The sequence below is a fragment of the Carassius gibelio genome, chromosome A17 (assembly GCF_023724105.1).
Source record: "Carassius gibelio isolate Cgi1373 ecotype wild population from Czech Republic chromosome A17, carGib1.2-hapl.c, whole genome shotgun sequence".
NCBI lineage: Eukaryota > Metazoa > Chordata > Actinopteri > Cypriniformes > Cyprinidae > Carassius > Carassius gibelio.
The window spans coordinates 24,384,209-24,405,201 of NC_068387.1; the positions used below are offsets into that span (position 1 = coordinate 24,384,209).

General features: G+C 38.0%; 3 protein-coding genes across 6 annotated transcripts; 2 read left to right on the top strand and 1 right to left on the bottom strand.

The window, feature by feature from the left end:
- Nucleotides 1-1,285: 1,285 nt before the first annotated feature.
- On the top strand, nt 1,286-5,418 carry LOC127933389 (required for meiotic nuclear division protein 1 homolog). Of its 3 annotated transcripts, XM_052530373.1 has the most exons (13): nt 1,286-1,447; nt 2,017-2,200; nt 2,288-2,423; nt 2,496-2,604; nt 2,718-2,793; nt 2,886-2,925; nt 3,275-3,375; nt 3,483-3,589; nt 3,682-3,746; nt 3,931-4,007; nt 4,102-4,222; nt 4,922-5,038; nt 5,226-5,418. In XM_052530373.1, the coding sequence occupies exons 2-13, from the start codon at nt 2,019-2,021 to the stop codon at nt 5,256-5,258; spliced, it is 1,164 nt and encodes a 387-aa protein (XP_052386333.1). In that variant the 5' UTR covers nt 1,286-1,447; nt 2,017-2,018; the 3' UTR covers nt 5,259-5,418. The 3 variants fall into 3 exon arrangements, with proteins under 3 accessions (XP_052386333.1, XP_052386332.1, XP_052386334.1); XM_052530372.1 differs by having other exon boundaries at nt 2,017-2,423; XM_052530374.1 differs by lacking the exons at nt 4,922-5,038; nt 5,226-5,418 and having other exon boundaries at nt 2,017-2,423; nt 3,682-3,774.
- A 940-nt stretch (nt 5,419-6,358) lies between these two features.
- Nucleotides 6,359-9,142, top strand: LOC127933388 (zinc finger and BTB domain-containing protein 2). 2 transcript variants are annotated; one of them, XM_052530371.1, is made up of 3 exons: nt 6,359-6,555; nt 7,452-7,633; nt 7,719-9,142. In XM_052530371.1, the coding sequence occupies exons 2-3, from the start codon at nt 7,461-7,463 to the stop codon at nt 8,839-8,841; spliced, it is 1,296 nt and encodes a 431-aa protein (XP_052386331.1). In that variant the 5' UTR covers nt 6,359-6,555; nt 7,452-7,460; the 3' UTR covers nt 8,842-9,142. The 2 variants fall into 2 exon arrangements, with proteins under 2 accessions (XP_052386331.1, XP_052386330.1); XM_052530370.1 differs by having other exon boundaries at nt 6,361-6,555; nt 7,457-7,633.
- Nucleotides 9,143-9,226: 84 nt separating this feature from the next.
- Nucleotides 9,227-20,993, bottom strand: LOC127933387 (A-kinase anchor protein 12). The gene is made up of 4 exons (XM_052530369.1): nt 20,552-20,993; nt 17,574-17,673; nt 10,501-17,410; nt 9,227-10,425 (listed from the first exon to the last, which is right to left on the bottom strand). Exons 1-3 carry the CDS (start codon nt 20,672-20,674, stop codon nt 10,527-10,529), a joined length of 7,107 nt encoding a protein of 2,368 aa, XP_052386329.1. The 5' UTR covers nt 20,675-20,993; the 3' UTR covers nt 9,227-10,425; nt 10,501-10,526.

Genomic DNA, 20,993 nt, shown 5'->3' on the forward strand with positions numbered 1-20,993 from the left:
CATATATATATATATATAAGGCTGTAGACTTGTGTCCTGGTCTCCAGTACAGCAGTACTGTCCCTTCCTGTCCTCTCAGCTGTTCTGCTCGTGTAAGACTGACCTCGAGTCTCATATAAAATCCCAGACATGCAGCAACACGATCCACTTCAACATCCCTGAGAGGCGCTACAGAGAGAGCAGACCAGTGACATTACTGAGGGGTCATTTTAGGACATTTGTGATGAGGAATTTGAATTATGTTCTAATTCCATACGGTGGCCAGAAATATGTTTTTATACAGTAGCAGGTTTTTGCCAGCCTGCCCTCCATCATCTCCATCTGAAACTAGACCACACATTACCTTTTGTTCACTTTTCTCTCTGCTGCAAAGGGCCTTAAGTGCCTTCAGTATGTTCCACCTTCTTCATTAAGGCCTCATGGAGCTTCTGTGGAGTTTATTTTGCAGATCTTGAGAGAGATTCTCATACTGTGCCAGTTCAGATTCCTGCAGGGAGATTTTGAGGCTCTGGTTCTCCTTCTCCAAACTTAATTTCTTTAGGGAGATCATTAGTTAGCTTTTAATTAAACCATAACATTTACATAACTAATGGCAAGGTTCAGAACAAACATTCTTCAAATAACATTAGAATGTCCGTTCAAAAGGGTTTATGATTCTGGTTTTAATAATGTTCTCAAAATGTTAGCACAAAAACTTTACACATCCTGACACAAATCAAATCAACAATTTTCTTTGAGAGGAAAAAAATAATAAGAATGCATCACTCTATAAACTGGCACAATGTACAAACTCGCTTGTCTCTGTTGTTGCTCCACGTCTATATCAGACCTTGTTTAGAGGCACAGTGTTCTGTAGATTATTCATGTAAATGTGTATTTTATCAGGTATCCAAGCGACACAACAACATTTAACGTGCTAACCGTTAGAGGGCGCGCCAGTGACCGCCAGACAAATTTGCCAGATGCTTTTATCAGAGAGACGTACAATGTTTTCATTTCATTTTTAATTTAATGTATTGACATAATACATTTCAAGCATCTTATATGACATAATTAATATAAAGCCTCCTATCTATCCTCTGTAAAGTCTTGATAAATGTATGCTATTTAATTAATTTAAAAAAAATAATTTTAGACAGATAGATGAAAAAAATAAAATTTACACGTGTTTTACATGGAATTTACCAAATAAAACAATAGGTTAAAAATTAAATTATTTAATAATAATAATTGTATAATAATTCTGCAGGGGCGGAGCGACTTTTACGTCCGATTGGACGTCACCAAAATACAGGAAGTGCCCGGATTAGTCGTGCAGTTCGAGTTATGAGTTCGAGCTGTCAAATACACTTTATGTGAATGTTTGACAATGTTGAACATTTGTATCTACATTGTAACAGTTTGTGTCACCGAACGTTCTAATATTTGGCGGGACGCTACACGGCAGGTACGCTAAAGGTTTAAAACGAATGAAGTATTAGAATGAATTATTAGAATCAAATGTAAGCAGCTCGTGTGTACAGTAGAGTCCAAAAACTATTTGAAGTGTGTATTTACACGTATTCTTCTTTGCATTTGCTTCAATTGGCCTTCATAACGAACCATCAAGAGGGTTATATATGATTAGATATAATAAATGCGTTGCCATGCTTGTCATTCAAGGTCAGTTAAAATAAAGGCCTCTTGGCCACTACACGCATGCTGATATAGACATAAGAATAATGATGAACACTGAATCAACAAACAGAACTAACAATTATTACTACATGTGTGACTGCATCATATAATAATTATTAATTAATAATAGTAATAATGTGCATCGTCTATCTGACTACGTCTTGTATTGATTTTTTCTAAAAATCCTGTCAAACGTGCACAAACTGACACTCACCACCATAAGCTACTACTAAATATTGTAGAAACATAATTTTCTGTAAAGTTGCTTTGTAACGATTTGTATTGTAAAAAGCGCTGAATTGAATTGAATTGAATGATGTAACTGCTTGATTCATACAGGCATGTCTCTCAAGATTTTCTGGAGGTTACATCAGCCTTTGAAAAGGACACAAGCCTATGGATTTGCTTTTAGGACATTAGATGGATTAAACAGTGTCACTGCCAACAGGTTCAACTGCAAAACACTGGCATCCAATGCATCTACACTAAACCTTCTCAGAGACTGGAGGAACTGTCACGCCAGGTTACATTACCATACATGCTTGTTGCAGAGAGGAGTGTGTCAGAGACCACTTTTTGAAAAACTGACTGTTTTAAATTTGAAATCCAGTTTACAAATGAGATTGCAATCCACAACAACAGCCACCAAATCAGTGCTAAAACAAGGAGGTATAAAGGGAAAAAGGACCTTTAAGGGACCAAGAACCAAACAGCCTTCACGTACTAATCAGCCCAGTCTGGAGGAGGTTTGTGACAATTGTTTATTTTTTTAATCTTCTATGGCATATATAATTATGTATCTTAACTATGTTTTTCAGGACCTGATGCAGTGCATTGCATACTCAACTGCAGATCAGTACCATTTACCAACCCTCTGTCACGATCTCATCGCTCACGGCTTTGTTGAAATCAAAGAATTTCCCAGAGGTATTAAAAAAAAAAAAAAAAGTTTTTAAACCATACTGTACATAGAAGCAATGCATTCCATTCTTGTTTGAAGGATACACATATTTGTATTAAATACATCTTGTGGGTTTCAGATGCTTCTAATGTTTTGGTTATGGGAACAGAGAATGCTGCAAAACCTTATGATAGTGGCACAATATTTTTCTTCAGGTATGCTGAATGATGTCTTTTTTTTTGCTTGGATTTCTGGATTTTGATTTTCAGCCAATTGGTAATTATTTTTTGTTTTGTTTACCTCATAGAGAAGGCTCTGTAGTGTTCTGGAACACTGAAGAGAAAACTGTGAGTAGTTGTTCTTTTTTATTTATAAAATTTAGACATTTGTTAATGTATAGCATAAAGTCTCTTATGCTTTTCAAGGCTGTGTTTATTTGATGAAAATTACAGTTAAACAGCAATTTTATTAATATTATTACAATTTGAATTAACTGTTTTCTATTTGAATATATTTTTAAATGTAAATTATTCCTGTGATGCATCATGTTTATCATAAATGTTTCTTGAGCACCAAATCAGCATATTAGAATGATTTCTGAAGGATCATGGGACACTTAAGACTGGAGTAATGATATATAAAGTGTGTGTGTTTATACATATGTGTATATTCAGTTAAACTCATGTTCATTCTCAGATAAAGACTGTGATGAGGATACTGGAACAGCATGAAATTCAACCCTATGAAGTCGCTCTGGTTCACTGGGAAAATGAAGAGATCAATTATACAGTGGGAGAGTGAGTAACAAATCCTTCATTTCTTAATGCATCATGTATTCCAATCATATAATACCTTCTAAAAGTTGCTGTATTGTCTTCCATATGTAATTTCTTTGTTGTTTTAGGGGTAATTCAAAGCTGCATCGTGGAATTTTCTTGTTTAATGAAGAGCTGGACTACGATCAGGTTGTTCTGGAGAAGTTTGCATTTTCCAATGCTTTATCTCTGTCAGGTGGGGTAATGTTTGCATTTTTATTAAGCGTTGATGAATTGTAGAAACATTGAAAGCACTGATGGCATTGCTTCAAACTTGCATATTTTCAGTAAAACTAGCAATATGGGAGGTCTCTCTCGACAACTTTGTTGAGTCCATCCAGTCAATTCCTGAGGTAGATCCACTTATGTTCTCTTTCATAGGTAATACCAGCATTTGTTGCTTTTTGTGAGCTAAAATGATACTGTTTATTAAAAAGCACAGATCTGAACAGGTCTTCTGTTTTTTTCTCAAACTACAAATCTGTTTCTTCTGTTTGAAATGTTGTCATTATAGTTAATTATAAACATTTTTAATAGATGCTGAAGTCTGGACAGAGAGTGAAACTGTCCAGGGCTGAAGTTATGCAGAAGATAGGGGAGCTCTTTTCCCTCAGGTCAGGCTGATTTTGTATCACTTTATTTGGTTTATTTAGTTTGAGGTAACCTGCTGCTCTGTTTAATTATCACAGTCTTTTTAAACATTTACAGGCACTGCATAAACCTCAGCTCTGACTTACTGATCACACCTGATTTCTACTGGGACAGAGAAGATCTCGAGCAGCTTTATGACAAAACCTGTCAGTTCCTCAATATTAACAGAAGAGTTAAGGTCAGTGGAAGTACTTGCAAATATTTCTTTGTATCTGAAATAGTTCATCCAATAATTCAAATTTGCTGAAATTGTACTTAACCTCAGGCCATCCATGATGGAGATCAGTTTGTTTCTTCATTTGGAATAATTCAGCATTCCATCATTACTCACCAATGGATCCTCTGCAGTGAATGGGTGCCGTCAGAATGAGAGTCCAAACAGCTGATAAAAACATCACAATAATCACAAATAATCCACACAACTACAGTCCATCAATTGACATATTTTGAATAGAAAAGCTGCTTTGTAAATATAAATCCATCATTAAGGTGTTTTAACTTCAGACTGTAGCTTCTGGCCAAAATACCTGTCCATAACTCATAATTAAGTATTTTAGCCTGAAGCAACGGTTTGAAGTTAAACATGATGGATCTGTTTCTTTACCTGCAGCATGCATCTTTTGGCTTCACAAGACATTAACTGATCAGCTGTTTGGACTTTCATTCTGACGGCACCCATTCACTGCAGAGGTGAGTAACTGGTAAGTAATGAAATACTACATTTCTTCAAATCTGTTCTGATCAAGAAACAAATTAATCTACATCTTGGATGACCTGAGAGTGAGTGAATTTTCAGCAAATGTCTATTTTTGGGTGAATTATTCCTTTAAAAGACATGAGATGAATATCCTGATCCTAGGCACTGTTTTATTTGTAGGTTATGAATGAGAAGTTACAGCACTGCACTGAACTAACAGACCTGATGAGGAATCACCTCAGTGAGAAACACAGTCTCAGACTGGAGTGGATGATTGTCATCCTGATCACCATTGAGGTTAGTAAACACTGAATCAACTGTATTCATCCAAACTTTCATCATGAACACCAACAGATCTAATAGACATTTCAGCTGCACTTTCAAAAAATCTACATCATATTATGCATGTCCTCAAAATCTGTTTTAAGGAGCACATTTTGCAAATGCAATGTAAAACATATTTGTTATTTTCTTCCCTCTAAAGGTGATGTTTGAACTTGCTCGTGTAATCTTCTGAGGACCCTCAGATACAGACTTACAATGGCATACAGTGACTTTTTGTAAACCAGCAAATCTTTTTCTGTGGATGAACTTGAAGTACTTATTGATTAGTCATCTGATCTTTTGCTGTTCTTAATGTGACACTGACCTGAAATAAAGTTTTTTTTTTTCTAGAAGGATTAGATGAATAGTGGCTCATTTGGTTTCTGTTTTAGCTCCTTTTCAGAAAGTTCTGGTTTAGAAGTTACTATTAGATGTATAGATGTCCTGAAATGACTCGACCCCTGCTGTGAAATAAGCTGATAGCTGTGTTATGGAACTTATAAATGAGCTTGAGTAATATAAAACAGCTCCAAAATGTGCACAATTCTTCACATGCTGCCATGTTGCCAATGGCATCGAACTTGGTTTTTGTAATTGGGTTGTTTGCATAGCCTCCAATAATGCAAACATTTTTCAAATAATTATTTTTTACTTTTTTTTACTTTACAAGCTGTGACAAACTTTCTCTGTTTTTCTTTTTTTGGAAAATGCAACACATATGCAATAATTTATACTGTACGTGTGGAAGAATGGACAATAAAGCGGACTTGACTTGACTTATATTTATATTGACATTTGGCAGACGCTTCCAAAGAGACTTACAAATGAGAAGCAATCAAAACTAACAAAAGGGTAATAATATGTAAGTGCTGTGACAAGTCTCAGTTATGCACTACATGTAGCAAGTTTTATTATTTTTATAAATATATATTTTAAAATAGATAAAAATGAAAAAAAGTAGGTAGAATAAAAAAAGAATAGGGAACACTGATGTTAGTTTTTTTATATAAAAAAACACAAAATAATAGAAAAAGAAAAGAGATTGTTAGTTTCAGAGGCTCTCTTTTTTTCATAATCTTAATTTTTTTTCATAATCATAAACTTGATTTTCAAAAAGGCTGTTTTACCTACATTTATTCATTATTCCATTAGTTATTTAAAAAATGCTGCTCAAATGAACCCGCTATCAAATCCATCATGACGTCACGCTGATGTTCTAATGTTCTAATCTCTGGTTCTAATGTTGAGTGATTGATCAGCCTCTGGTGATTGACAGCCGTTAAACCACGCCCCCTGGATCCCGTGTTCCGCAGTGAGGAACTACTGGGTTCGATACGGCGCGCGCTCTCGTCATGTGATTCAAACCCTCCGGAAAACGGCAGCGGTTCACTGACTGAGCTCGTGCTGCTCGACGGAGAGGTTTCCTTGGCTTTTCAGCCAACAAACTCAACCGAATTCGGCATTAGAGTTCTGTCGAGAAAGAGGAGACGGTAAGTGACGCCTTTCAAGTGCTTAATAAACCGGTTGTAGGCTTGTTTATACCCTGGTTTACGATGGGCAACAACTATTACTCACGGATCTAGACCGAAAATTATTCATATTTTGACAGATTTCTTCTTGGCATTGCTTTCGCTTATCAGAAGATTAACCTTTTTAAATTATCTGTTCATTCGTGTGATATCCTTTCGCTCTTTTAAAGTGTACTTTAACGTTATTTTGTTGGGTTCATTGCGCGAGCGCGTGTTTCCTATTTGTCCGCGGAAACTTTTGTACTCTTGAATTCACCAGCATGGGCGGGGCTTCAACACACACATACACACACAGACACACACACAGACGTTTACAAACACACTTGCCTCTAAACCTATTTAGACATTGATACCACACTACTGCTACTAAAATGTCAAAAATATATTTGCGAAGATATGATTCCTGTACATAAATATACATTTATTTTTCTTAAGCATTTAAAATGGTATTTTGCCCTCCAATATATTTCAGTGCAAGAAAATAATTTCACGTCACATTTGAAGTTTTGAGGCTATTCCCTCCACCTTTGCATTTATCCTAAATCTAGGCTACTGTATGATTGGATTATTTTATTTTTTTTCAGAAATGCTTTTTTCAGATTTCAAAAAAAGCTTCTACATTTCCATCATATATTTAGCATATATTACAAATATATATATATATATTGGCCAGAACTGATTGATTTTATTGATTTTACTTATTCTATATGGTCAAGTACATATAGAAATGTTCTTTAAATGATACATTTAGTTTTGGTGACCAAAATTAATATTTATGTGGTTTGAGAAATTTGATCAGGAAAAGCCTACTGAAAATCTTATGATTATTTTTCTTTTCATTTGTGTGTGTGCTTCATTGTAGAAAAATGGACTTGGCTCATCATGGTCTCGTTCTTCTCAAGCGCCTCAATGCTCAAAGAGAGTTTGGTTTCCTCTGTGACTGTACTGTGGCCATCGGGGATGTTCTTTTCAAAGCCCACAAAGCTGTTCTTGCAGCGTTCTCAAACTACTTCCGTATGCTGTTTATCCATCAAGACAGGTACCACAAATCTCACTGCAAAAAAGCTATTCATATTTGCAGTACTTTATGGTAATAAATGATTCTTTATGCTTCTTTTTTGCAGTGACTGTGTTCGACTGAAGCCTTCAGACATACAAGCAGATATCTTCAGCTACTTGCTTAATTTAATGTACACTGGAAAATTCACCTCACAGCCCATTGACCCTCTTCGCCTTGAGCAAGGTGTAAAATTCCTGCATGCTTACCCTTTATTACAGGAGGCAAGTCTTCTTATAAACCCTGAGTCCCACTATGTACCTTTGACAAACTCGCTTTATGGCATACAGATACCTGATCAGACTTACAGCCGGCCTGAAAGAAATACAGCATGCAAGGATGGTGCTAAGAACAGTGAAAACGTTAGCCGAGAATTTTTGGAAATTTCTGATATGGATTATAGATCTCCACAACCTTTTGGCATAGAGTCACCAACCCGAAACCCAGCAGCCACAATGGTCCACCACCTCACATATGGCATTATGAGTAAGAGTGCTTCCTCCCGAAAGCATTACTCATGCAATTACTGTGGAATCCGTTTTAACCAGAGGTGCAAGTTGAAGGAACATCTCCTTGTCCACACCAAGCAAGCAGCTGAGCCACATGTGTTGTTTATGCAAAATGGTCACACTTCTGAGCTTGAAGTTCAGGATATGGAAGAGGACCATTTGCGTGCTGACAGTGATGTTATTAGTGATACTGATCAACAGGCGTGGATGGAAGACACCCCGCCGCCTTCTGAAATTGCTGATATAGATAACCTCGAGGGCACCGAGATGGGTCGTGAAATTAAACGCAGAAAATTTGAGTGTCCGACCTGTGCTCGCAAGTTTATTCAGAAGAGCCACTGGCGTGAGCACATGTACATTCACACCGGAAAGCCATATAAGTGCAGTGCTTGCGGAAAGAACTTCTGCAGAGCCAATCAAGCTGCTCGACACGTTTGTTTGAGTCAGGACACAGACTCGTACATTATGGTCAACAAACAGAGTTTGGTTCTGTGTGGTGGAGAAGACAACAGTCAGGTAGAAGCTCTCTTCCAGTCTTCGGAAAGACCTTATAAATGTAGCATTTGCGCGGCACCTTTTGCAAGTCCTTCTGAGGTTCCCAAACATCAGTGTTTGACTGAGAGTGAAGCGGTACCATTAGCAGAAAATTCAGTGGGAGAAAATCAAAACAAGGACTTATAGACAACTACTTCTGAAAAAAAAAATCCTTTTTAAAAGTCTAAAGCAGTATTAGTTTATTCCTTGTCAGTATTTAACCATTTTCATGTGTTTGTTATAAACTGAGAGAGAAATAAGTATTTCTTTTTTAAGGTCCACTGCATTATTTTCATTTTTATTTTCTATTGAAAGGTCTTTTGTAAATATATTTGAAACTACTAAAATGCAAAAACTATATTTAATGTTTGCATCAGAAACATTTCTGAGTTGCCTCTTTAAAGTATCCTACATTGCACAAAGTAAAAAATAAACCAGCGTTTTATCACTTTGTCTTTCATTCATTTTTCCAAGTGAAATAACAATGGTATTGGTGTGCAGTACATCAACTTTTCATAAATCATAAGGCAAATATTGGTAGTTTCTTTTATTTAAATAAAACCTGAAATTATAATTTGTATTAAACCATACATTTTTAAATGTCTCAAAATCCTGGAACAATACAACACTCTTGTATTTAATTGATTGTTAATATTGCAATTTCTGCATAGAAGATGCATAGACTCTATAAACCAGTTTGTCCAGATGGTTTCAAACACTTCTTAGCATTATATTAGAATAAGTTACAATTTTATCAGGCCAGATGCAAATGCCCCTAAAACAGGCAATGCAAATTGTATAATATTAACAAAAATGCTAAATTGTTTAATGATAATATGCAGTACTACAAAGCGTATTGATCATTACACATAACATTTATATATATATATAAAGTGCTTCTCTGGGGGCGAAAAACACACATGGGGAAAAGCCAGTAATTCCAACATTAGTTTGCATGCTTCAGTTTTTATGCAAAACTTGTCAAATATTTTCTGAAATTAGGTGTTTTTGTAAATTAAAATAGCAAATTACAAAAATAATTTGGAACAATGACATACAGCAACAAAATAAATCATGACTTTGATAAGATTTAGATTCTTCTTTGTAAAACAAATTAAAACAATCTGTTATTTTTAGTCATTAAGTGCATAGATTTGACTGAATACTGTCTAAACCTCTCTTTTGATGGAAATTTGCTCATTATAGCTTTGGTAACGTGTACACCCTATTTTGAGTATAAAATAAATTCCTTCTAGATTTATATCATATGTAGAGGAATATGATGGTACAAAACAAAATTACCTTTGATTTAGTACATATATTTAAATACCAGGCATTTTAGCCTGCATCCTTCCACAATTACAATTATTTCCTTATGCTAAACATGGCAAACGGTCAGGATATAATGCATGTGTACAAATGTTTTACATTTTAACAAAACATTTTGTTTAGATCTGTAATACAACATGATATAATTTGGCATAAGATTATGCTAATTTCTGAATCAGGATAACAAATTAATACATTGACAAATATCCTTAGTAAAAATATGACAAAATAACTGATTTTGAAGGGTTATATATGTTGAAATATTTTCTGAATGACTAATTTTGCTTAATGGAACTTTAATGATCCAATTTTACTTCTCAGTGGTTTGGTCATTTCTTTGTTGTGAGCCCACAGCCTCTTCCCGATATAAAATGTTCTGAATTTTGCTTGTTAAACTTGCACCTGAAATGATAAAATCTTTGTGAATGTTATGCATATGACAACAAAAATGACTGATAACCGGATAAAATCAATTACCGACTCTTTCAAATCTTTCAACTGGTTTAGCTTGCACTATTAATTGCAGCATCAGATGCTTGTTTAGCAGCAGTATCTTGGGGTGCACCTTCTGTGTATGTCACCTGACACGGGGAATCTCCAATATTATCTACAGCATCCTCCCACACATCCTCCTCTATCTCTGACTGAGGTTCTGTTGAAGTAACCACAGGCATATGTTGCAAGGAAGCTTTCCTATTTTCTTCATCTGACGCACACTCTTCAGTTAAAACTGATGTCTTTACTTCTTCCGCAACCACAAATGGTGGTTCAATATTTTTAGACACAAGTGAAGCCTCCGACTTTGCTTCCTTTTTCTCCTCTTCAATTACCTGCAACATTGCTTTATTTACTTCTGGTGTCAAAACAGGTGGAGCTACAACTGGGGTAATTGCTGGTGTCATCATCACAGGGGCTACTGTAGCCACAGCGGGTGCCTCCATCCCAGTCACAACTGATGTTGCCTTTAGCAAGGGCAGGGCTGTTGTTGGTTTCTGTGCTACCTGCTCTGGAACTGGTGTATGTACTGCTGGGATCACAGAAGGTGCTTCCGGTACTGGAACTGGTGTCTCTGCCACTTCCACTGGTGGGTTTACCTTTACTGTTGGGCTCACAACTGATGTTTCTGCTCCTGTAGTCACTGCTGGTAGAATTACTGGAGGTGCAGCCTCTTTTGCAATCACTGAAACCAGATCTGGTGTCTGTACCCCTTGGATCATAACAGGTTTCTCTTCCATTGAAATTGCAGCTGATGATTCTGCGGCAGATTCTATTACTTGGCTCACAACTGACCTTTCCATTATTGGAATCACAGTAGGTGTCATCCTCACTTGGGTAACAACCTGTGTCTCTTCAACAACAACTTGAGTTGGAGTTTCCACAACAGGGATTACAACAGGTGTTTCTGCTGCTGCAGTCACTGCTGAAACAACTACTGGAGGTGTAGCTTCTGTTACTGCCATTGAAACCTGACTTGGTGTCTGTTCCACTGGGGTCATCACTGGTGTCTCAACTACTGCAACTGGTGCTGGCTTTCCTAATGGACTTTCTACTACTGGAATTAAAACAGGTGTTTCTATTGGTGCAGCCACTGCTGAAAAAACAAGTGGAGGTGCAATTTCTGTTCCCATCACCGGAACCTCACCTTGTGTCTGTACCGCTGGTGTCTCAACCACTGCATCTGGTGCTGGCTTTACAACAGGATTTTCTACTATTGGGATCACAACAGGTGTTGATTCTACTGTTGCAGCCACTGCAGAAACAACTACTGGAGGGGCAGTTTCTGTTACCATAACTGAAACCTGACCAGATGTCTGTACCGCTGGGATCAAAACTGGTGTCTCAACCACTGCATCTGGTGCTGGCTTTAAAACAGGAGTTTCTACTACTGGGTTCACAACAGGTGTTGATTCTACTGTTGCAGCCACTGCAGAAACAACTACTGGAGGGGCAGAGTCTGTTACCATCACTGAAACCTGTCCTGGTGTCTTTACCGCTGGGGTCAAAACTGGCGTCTCAACCACTGCTATTGGTACTGGCTTCACAACAGTTGTTTCTACTAATGGGATCACAACAGGTGTTTCTACTGTTGCAGCCACTTCTGAAAAAACTACTGGAGGTGCAATCTCTGTTACCATCACTGATGGGATCACAGCAGATGTTTCTGATGCTGCAGTTGCTGGTGGTGTAACTGGAGGTCTTGCATCCTTTACAATTATTGAAATCTGAGCCGGTGTTTGTACCACTGGTGTCACAAGTGATATCTCTACAGTAGAAGTTACTTCTGAAGTTTCTACTTCTGGAATCATAATTGTTTCTGGTTCTACTGGAATTCCAGCCGATGTAACTACTACAGGAGATACTGCTTCTGGCACTGAAATCATAGCTGGTATCTCAGTGACTGGTGTCTTTGTCACTGCAGGTACAGTTGGTTTTATTGATGTTATGGAAATAATGGGAGCTTCAATTACTTGGTTCACAGGTGTTTCTACCAGTGGGGTCACATCTAGTGTATCCTCTTCTGGGATCTCTGCCACTGAAACAACTGCCGGAGTCTGCAGAACAGATGTTACTGTGGCTGGGATTTCTACCACGGCTGGAGTAGATTTTACTGCTGTGACAGAAAAAACAGGTGTTTCTACAACTGTGCTCACAACTGTTGCTTCTGCTACTGTAGTCACTGTTGCTGTACTTATTACTGGAGATGCAGCTTCTGTTACTATTACTGAACCCAGATCTGGTGTTGCGACCACTGGAATCACATTCTGTATCTCTACTACTGGGGCCACAGCAGTCCTCACAATCACTGAACCAACATTTGCTGTTTCTACTGCGTCAGTCACAGAAGGTGTGTCTTTTACTGGAGGTACATCCTTTGAGTCATTGCCTAGAGTTACATCAGGTGTTTCATCTAGAGGTGTAGCTGGTGTCACTACCACAGAAACAACAGTGGGAATCTCCACCACTTGTTCTTTGATCACTGTCGTCAACATTGATGCGTCAGTATCTATGTTTTGATTTTGTGACATAGCAGAAGTGAGATTCTCAGTTGTTCTTACTATAGATGTAACCTCTGGTGTTTCTAGTTCTAGTTCTGTAAACAATGATGTGACAACTGGTGTCTCCACTTTCAGTTCAGTTGCTACAGTCTCTACTTTCACTTCTGTTACCACTGGAATTTCTACCTTTGGTTCTGTCACTTCAAGCGTCTCTGCCCTGAGTTCACACGCTACTTCTGTTTGTATCTCAGAAACAGCAACTTCTGGCTTTTCTGATGTAACTTCAGAGGTAAGTGGTGATACCTGTGCAATTTCCGTTACTTCTGGTATTTCATCTTTAATTTCTGTCTTGTCTACCTGCAACTCATTTGACTTCATTTCTGTCACCTGTTCAAGAGGTTCACATTTAAGCCTAGCATTTTCATCTGCTGCATTATTCTGTTCGATCATATTACTAACTTCTATTTCTGTAGCAGTATAATTTTGTGCCAGCACTGTGATTGCAGCCACTTCAGTCATAGTCTGCTCTGAATCAAACCCTTCTGGTTCTGATTTGGGAGCAACAGCCAATTCATCTCTTTTATCTGTAACTGCCATTTCTTTCATTTCTGATGATGTCGTTGCTGGGGCTTGGTCCCCATCTATTGCTTCACCCTCTTGTTCTGTTGCCTTTGGTAGCTTAGATTTTTCGAGGAACTGTGTTACAGGTTCAGACTCTACAGACTTCTCTATACCAGACTGTTTTGATGTGTTCTCAATAATTGCAACCATCTCTAAAACTTTACCAGTTTTAATATTCTCAGTTGTCGCTGGTTGTGCATTCTCTTTGGGAATCTCTGTACTTGGTTTGGTATCTAGACTCCAGTCTCCTGTTTGAGAAACCACAATTTCTGTTGCTAAAGGTTTTGCTTCTACTTCTGGCAACACCATCTCTAGAGGTTTCAGTATGACTTCAGAAATAGCTTCAAGCTTGGCTGGTGTTTCTGTGCTCTCAGATATATCTGTTGAACAGTCAGGAACAACCGTGCATTCTCTTATTTTATGAACCATGTATCCATTTTCACTTCCTGCATCAACAATTATTTCTGGAGATTCATCAGTAGTGCTTGCGTGAACAAAAACATCTTCATTCTCTGTTTCATTGCTTTCAGTGTTTGTTAAAGTTTGCCCTTCCTTTACTCCATGTTCTTCATCCTTTTTCACAAAAATCCCATCCATTCTGTCAGTTGCACTGTCATTCACTTTCTTATCATCCAAATTTCTATCAGTGTCTTCTTTATGGAGCTCTTCAACTAATGTTGATTCTGGAAGTGACACTTCCTTGGCTGGCAACTCTTCTCTGGCTAATAATTCATCTACAGCTTCTGACATATTTTCAACCTCAATATTTTCAACAATGTCTGAAGCAACAGCATCCACAGTCTCTTCTTCTACATGAATTTCCTTAATGTCCAGCTGTGCCATTTTTTCATAATCATTTTCTTCTGTTTTCTCACTGATGTCCTCCACGGTCACCGCTGAATCACTTGCTAATAAGACTGCATCTTTTACTTCAACTTTTGTTTCACAGACATCTACAACTGATTCAACTGCTTCGAATTTTAAACTCTCTTCCAAATCCAGTGTCTCTGACTGAATGTGATCTGAAATTTGACTTACAATACTAACAGTCTCTCTGGTTTCCAGACACTCCACAGCAGAAGCAATGCTTTCAATTGCTTTGACCTCTTTACTTGTGGTAGTATCAGGATCGTTTTCCACATCACCGTGTGTCAAAGATGCAACTACTTCCGTGGGTGCAGCTCGCTCAAACTCAGCAGCTGACAATTCAACATCTAAAGGTGTCAGCTGTTTTTCAGGTTCAGCAGCTACTTGTCCTTCATAAACAGGCTCATCTAACACAAAATGCAGTGGACACTCCGTTTCAGGTTCATGGGTGTCTTCACTTTGCATAATCTCAATCACCATTCTGCATTCAATACTAGATGTATGTTCCTCTTTTTGAGTTTCCTTGGATTCTTCTACAAGAGGCTCTTCTTTTTCATTTACAATTACTTTCAGATACTCAGTCTTCAGTTCCTTAATTTCAGCTTTATAGACCACATCCGTCCCAAGTCCTGCAGTTTCGGTTTCACCTGTAAAGTTATGCGAGACTAATTCAGTTGAAACAGCATCACTTACTTCAAGTGTTGCCTCCATTAAGGGTACAGGGAGATGTTCTTCAACAGATTCTATTTCTTGAGATACTAGGCCTGTACATATTGCTGTTGCCTCAGTTTTCTTATGCGCAACCAAAACCTTTGTTTCTTCTGTTGTGGAGGACTGTACAATATAAGGTGAAAATGACACAGCCAGAGATTCTTGGCTTTCCTCTTTTGTAGTTACTGATTGAACACTTGGAGTCATGCAAATGGATTGAATGGCTTCCTGTAGGATCACATCTGATGTTTGTACGCCATATTCAGCTGACACTGGTGTAACATGTCCAGATGACCTGGGAGATTCAGTTAGTTGTGAGACTGCCGAGACCATTTCAGTACTGTCATCCCCAGTAATTTGCTCACTTGTTGGTTCTGGAGCAGTGACCGCATCAGCTGTCAACTCTACAATGTCCTCAGCCAAGGTGTCAACCTGTGTTGTCCACTCATCCGATGATACAGGTGTTTCAATGCTTTCCTCATTGATGCCTTCTTCTGGAATATCACTCAGTTGCTGATGTTTGCTCAGAAAGTCTGCAAGTTCTTCAAAGTCCTCTGAAAATCCATGTACGACTGTTGGTCCAGTGTTAGCTGGAACTTTAACTGCAATTTTGGGCACTAGGTTAGTAGATGTGTCCTGTTCTAACACTTGTGATGTCATCTCTGGCATCTCATGTTCGATTGTGATTTCAACTCGTTGTTCATTCACCTCCTTCAGACTTTCAGGCTCAATTATTTCATACTCAGACAGAGGAATGATAGCTGGTGTTTCATCATCTTCATCACCTGTTTCATGATCCTTAGCACCCTCATGGGAGGATGTCTGGTCTTTCCTTGCATCCGATTTTCTCTTTTTATGCCCTGGAATAAGTTTCTTCATAGAAAATGATTCATCTTTGCTCATCTCACTGTCTGAAGGTATCTGCTCCGGGGTACTACTTTCTCCAGCTCTGACCTTTCTCTTTGGGGTGACCATCTTTTTTAATGTTTTCCATGTGGATCCCATCTCTCCTTCTGCAGGACTTCCAGTTTGTTCATTAGATGATGTGAGATGATCATAATCACCCTCAATGGAACTTCCAAGTGGAGAGTCAGTTGTCTTCTCATATCCCTCTCCTTTATCTGACTTTTCATCCTCATTTGTTTTTCTAGCCCTTTTTTTAGCAGAGCCACCACAAATCAGTGCCTCCCAGGAAACGGTGATGTCAGATTTCTTTTTGGACTCTAGAGGGCTTACATCGGCCACCAGCTCCTCTTCAGCAGTTTTTGGTTCCTCCACTTTTGCAAGCTCTATCAATTCCGAGGATGGTTTGGGCTGTTCAGAGACTTGTTCCTCAGCTTCCATCACCTTTTCTGCAGCTTTACTTTCTCTCTGCCTTCTTGTGGAAAATTTCCTGAAAAGTCTTTTAAGTGGACTTCCTTGTACCTTATCTTTCTCTAGAGAATTCTGAAGCTCTCCTTCAGGTAACAATTCGTCGTTATCTTTCTCCTGTGAATCCTTTTCTTCCTGTGAAGTAATATAATGAATATCAAGGCACATACATTTACTGTCCTCTTTTTCTGCCTCTTCTACACCCATTTTCTCAATTCTTTTGAGCTCCTCTTCTTTACTCTCCATTTGCATTTCCTCTTCTTTCTTTTTCTTTCTTAAACTGGCAAAGATTCCTTGTGTAAAGAACTGCTTGATTGGTGACATCGGTTCCTCCGACTCAGGACTTGCTTCTTTTGACAGTTCTTTCTCAGGTGTGTCCTCCACATGATCCTCCAATGTCTTTAAGTCCTGATCCAGCTCCTTTATATTTTCTGTTTGTTGAGAGGGTTCAGCTGAATCAGTCTGGGAAGATAACTCACTTTTTTGAGTTTCATCGGGTGTGTTTTCATTTGCTGCCACTGCACTGTTTTCCTGGATGTCACTGGTGTCCTCTGAGGCACATCTGACTTTTTCTTCTGGCTCATTTGCTTCAGTCTTTTCACATGTGTCTTTTTTTAGGGTAAACTTTAATCCTACGAATCTGAAGATTTTTTTGAAGCCAATGTCATTGATATCATTCACTTGGTTGTCCTCCATAGTTTCTTCTGCATTAACCATCTCTGTGCTCTCGTTCTTCATGACTGGTTGAAGAGCATCCATTTCCTGGAGGTCTTCAATTGTTTCTGTGCCATCTTCTTTCAGGGTAACAAACCCTGAACCAGCTGACAAAAAAATAAACAACAAAAAAATAAGAATGAAAAGTGGCGCTATACACAAAATATTTGTACATGGATATTTACTACTATACAAAAGTGCTGTTCTCATTTTATTTGGAAACAACGAGGAAAACAATGAAATTAATAGCAATAATATAGTTTTACATACCATCTGCAAGTACTCTCTCCTCAAAGTTGCCATCTAATTCATCTGCATGGTTCTGTGTCTTTACATTCAAACTGGAGATCTGCCCGTTTTTCTGTAATAACTAAATGGAAAAGACAGGACAGATTAAGGGGTGACTAACAAAGGTAATTATACTATGCTAATTATTTGTCTTTAAATCACTGTAGCTCTTAACTACACACATGATCTATATGCTATTTTAGGCAACAATCTCAGTGAGTTTGTTTGTGTACAGCACTGCTCACTCAGGCTACAAAACTTACAACTATGGAATCAGATTCAAGTTAAGAAATTCTCCAAACATTTTACAAAAGTTATGACAATGTCACATTTTCTGAATGCTAAGTATTGCAATGTAGTTTGAAGGAGATGGATCTTGGGATAAGTAACTGACCACATATATGGAAGTCGAGTATCAGATCTCTCTTTTGACTAAAAGCCATCTCACAGACTTCCTGTTAAATCATGGCTGACCTCATCATGTTTTACATGGAAAATCAATGCACCCAGTGCAGTAAGGGAGCATTCCTTCAATCCTTTGGGAATAAAAGTACTACAAATATCCCTCCATTTATGTGCACACATAAGACCAAAACAACTGACCTACTTAAATGCTTAAAGGAGATGGAGTCGTGATATGCTGAAATAACCCGAAATTGCATTTCAAATGCTTAATTTACACATTTAATCCAATAAAATAATTCAGATGAACAAGAAAACAAACCAAGGACAAAGCAGAAATTCAACCCACATGATAAGAAGCATTTTAGTAGCAATGAAACACTTTTAAGTCGAATTTAAAGTTTGAACTTCAGGAAAAAAAAGATACCATATTCTTTGCCAGCCACTGAGGATGCATCAGTTATCAGCGTTATTGATTTATTCTGCCTGCAATATTACCAAGAAACACTTGTCAGAGGACTTGTTTGTGTGACTTTATCCAAATTTGTCAACTTCTGAAGTTCTCATTATGTTAAATTCTGCCTTAATGTCTTAATAATACCAGTCAAAAACAATGTTTAAATGTCCTATACAATTTTCTTGAATTCACTACACAGATTAATTCAAATAAATATTTTTTATATAAAATAAATGCAAATCAAATAACATGCTCTCTTATTAACTACACGATCTAATCTGAACTACCAGAACCTAATTCTTTTTTTGTTTGAAAAGTGAATTTAAACACCTCTTCTTTTGACTACTATTACTGCACTTAAATAGCTGCAAATGATAGTTGGGATATTGCATTATGGACTTTCCTGATCAATCTTTTCTACACCAAGCAAATCAAACAAAACTTTAGTAAGTAAAATAAACGTTATCTGAGTAAGATCCACAACAAAATATGATTTCAGTCTTTCTACTTTAAAATATCATGTTTAATAGTGTTACTGCTATTTCTATGCAATTATTTGTGACATTTACTAGCAATTTCTGAGTGAAAGTGTATTGCTTTAGTTTAATCCTTTTTAGGATTATGTTCTCCTGTAAACAAGACTAGGAAATTTACTTTCCTCTCTACAGTTTCAAAACTGTGCTCAGATTTGCTAAAGCACCAAAGTCCACACTATTGCCGCGTTTCCACCGAAATTACCCGGAACATTTGTACCAGGAACTTTTTTTCCCAGGAACTTTTTTCCCCCCAGACCTGTTGCTTTCTGCGTTTCCACCACGGTGTAAAGTACTGGGTAGATTAGGCAAATAGACTGGTGACGTAGGTCTGCGCGCGTTTCTCAATACAAAGTACCGCTGATTTAAAAAAAAAAAAAAGGTACGCTGATTTTGGACATGCATCATCGGTAGTTAGTTCTGACTTCGTGCATTCCACTGGGGAGTGTGATGTCCGCGATGACGCGAATCCTGTAATTTTCCTCTCTGTATATTTACAATAAAACGAAATAGGATATAAAATACCACTGCCTCCTTTGGTTTTCATTTAAGCATAATAACAGCTGCGGAAATGTACTTAGTTCAGGGATATGTGTATATGCAGCCATTACAATGAAACGAAATATTATATTTATAATATTATATTATAATATTTTATTTTCATTTTAACATATAGATAAATTGAATACAGACCAAAGAAAACCTGTTAGATTTACCCCGCAGCTGAATTATATTTTATGTTTAACCACTAAAGACACATCAGAGCCAGCGGCACATATCAGAAGGTCTATCCCAGGAGAGGCTGCTCTCTGCGGATACATGAGGACTGAGCTCCCGCTGATCGAGTGGAGCTTACCGTCTCTGAGATCGGCGAAACACATTTTTAAATAGGCGCTGTCTTTATAAATAAACAACAGATTTGAGTTTTAAACAACTACATTCTCGCCTGAAATACTTTTAAAATTACATTTCATGACACAATAAGAGTAATATTTTGAAAATGTTGATTCGAATAAATGGTGGTTGAACTCAACCAATCAGAATGTTTAGCGCCAAAGTCCCGCCCCCGAAAGTTCCGGAACTCTGAAAAAGTACCACCTCGCCAGCAGGGACTTTCTGAGGGGCATTTTTTTACCCGGAACTTTATTTAGTTCCTGGCTCCTGCGGTGGAAACACACCAAGTACCAGGCCAAAGTCCCTAGTTCCTGGGTAAAGTTCCTGCGGTGGAAACGCGGCTTATCTTATACAGTAACTCTATAACAGTTGTCTAATTTACTTATCCAAAGGAGAAACGCCTGATAGATAAACAAAACTAAGAAATCCCTTTTCCTGAGCTAAAAGAGCAACCTATGAACAATAAATCGTTTTGTCTACCTACAATACATTTTGAGCATCATATGCATGTTCTGCATTACGGCAAAAAAAAAATTGTCTAGATAGGCAGGCAGCACATTATGTTTTTTTATATATATATATACATCCCGTGCGCATCCCTGGATTCAGAGCTCGTGTTTTTAAACTTTATGAGGCGTTTGTCTGCAGCAGGAGGCTGGTTGCATGCATTCTACCTTGTCATCAGCACTGCCCTCTTCCTCATCCCGAGCATCGCTGGCCGCTGCAGTGAGCTCCTCCGCCGCTGCGTCCTCCGCACATCCACCGTCCCGCTGCGAGGATGATGCCGTAGCTCCCATCTCACAATCCTTCTCTCGTTCTCCTCGGTTTCTTCTCTTTCACCCGATGTAACCGCAAAGCGAAAGGGGGATTCTCCGAAGATGAGTGCTGAGCGGTGATCGGACTCAGAAGTGATGCAGTTTGGCTCAGTTTGACTCTTTTAGGACACATCCTTCCTGCATCACATGAACACACTGGCACGCCTCGGTGCATCAGTGGGAGAGAGAGAGAGAACGAGAGTCCTGGGATGACCGAGGGACAGCCTCTACAATGAGCGTTTTTATTCCATAATTATAATTATGTTTTTTTATTTATCAAATGTGTTCATTTATAGGCCAA

Coding starts and splice junctions, on each gene's coding strand:
- LOC127933389 (XM_052530372.1), top strand. CDS start 2,019: ATGTCTCTCAAGATTTTCTGGAGGTTACATCAGCCTTTGAAAAGGACA. Junction 3,590..3,681: donor CAATGCTTTATCTCTGTCAG/GTGGGGTAATGT, acceptor GCATATTTTCAG/TAAAACTAGCAATATGGGAG. Junction 5,039..5,225: donor TCATCCTGATCACCATTGAG/GTTAGTAAACAC, acceptor TTCCCTCTAAAG/GTGATGTTTGAACTTGCTCG.
- LOC127933388 (XM_052530371.1), top strand. CDS start 7,461: ATGGACTTGGCTCATCATGGTCTCGTTCTTCTCAAGCGCCTCAATGCT. Junction 7,634..7,718: donor CTGTTTATCCATCAAGACAG/GTACCACAAATC, acceptor TCTTTTTTGCAG/TGACTGTGTTCGACTGAAGC.
- LOC127933387 (XM_052530369.1), bottom strand. CDS start 20,674: ATGGGAGCTACGGCATCATCCTCGCAGCGGGACGGTGGATGTGCGGAG. Junction 17,674..20,551: donor AGGGCAGTGCTGATGACAAG/GTAGAATGCATG, acceptor TTTTCCATTTAG/TTATTACAGAAAAACGGGCA. Junction 17,411..17,573: donor GGAGAGAGTACTTGCAGATG/GTATGTAAAACT, acceptor TTTTTTTGTCAG/CTGGTTCAGGGTTTGTTACC.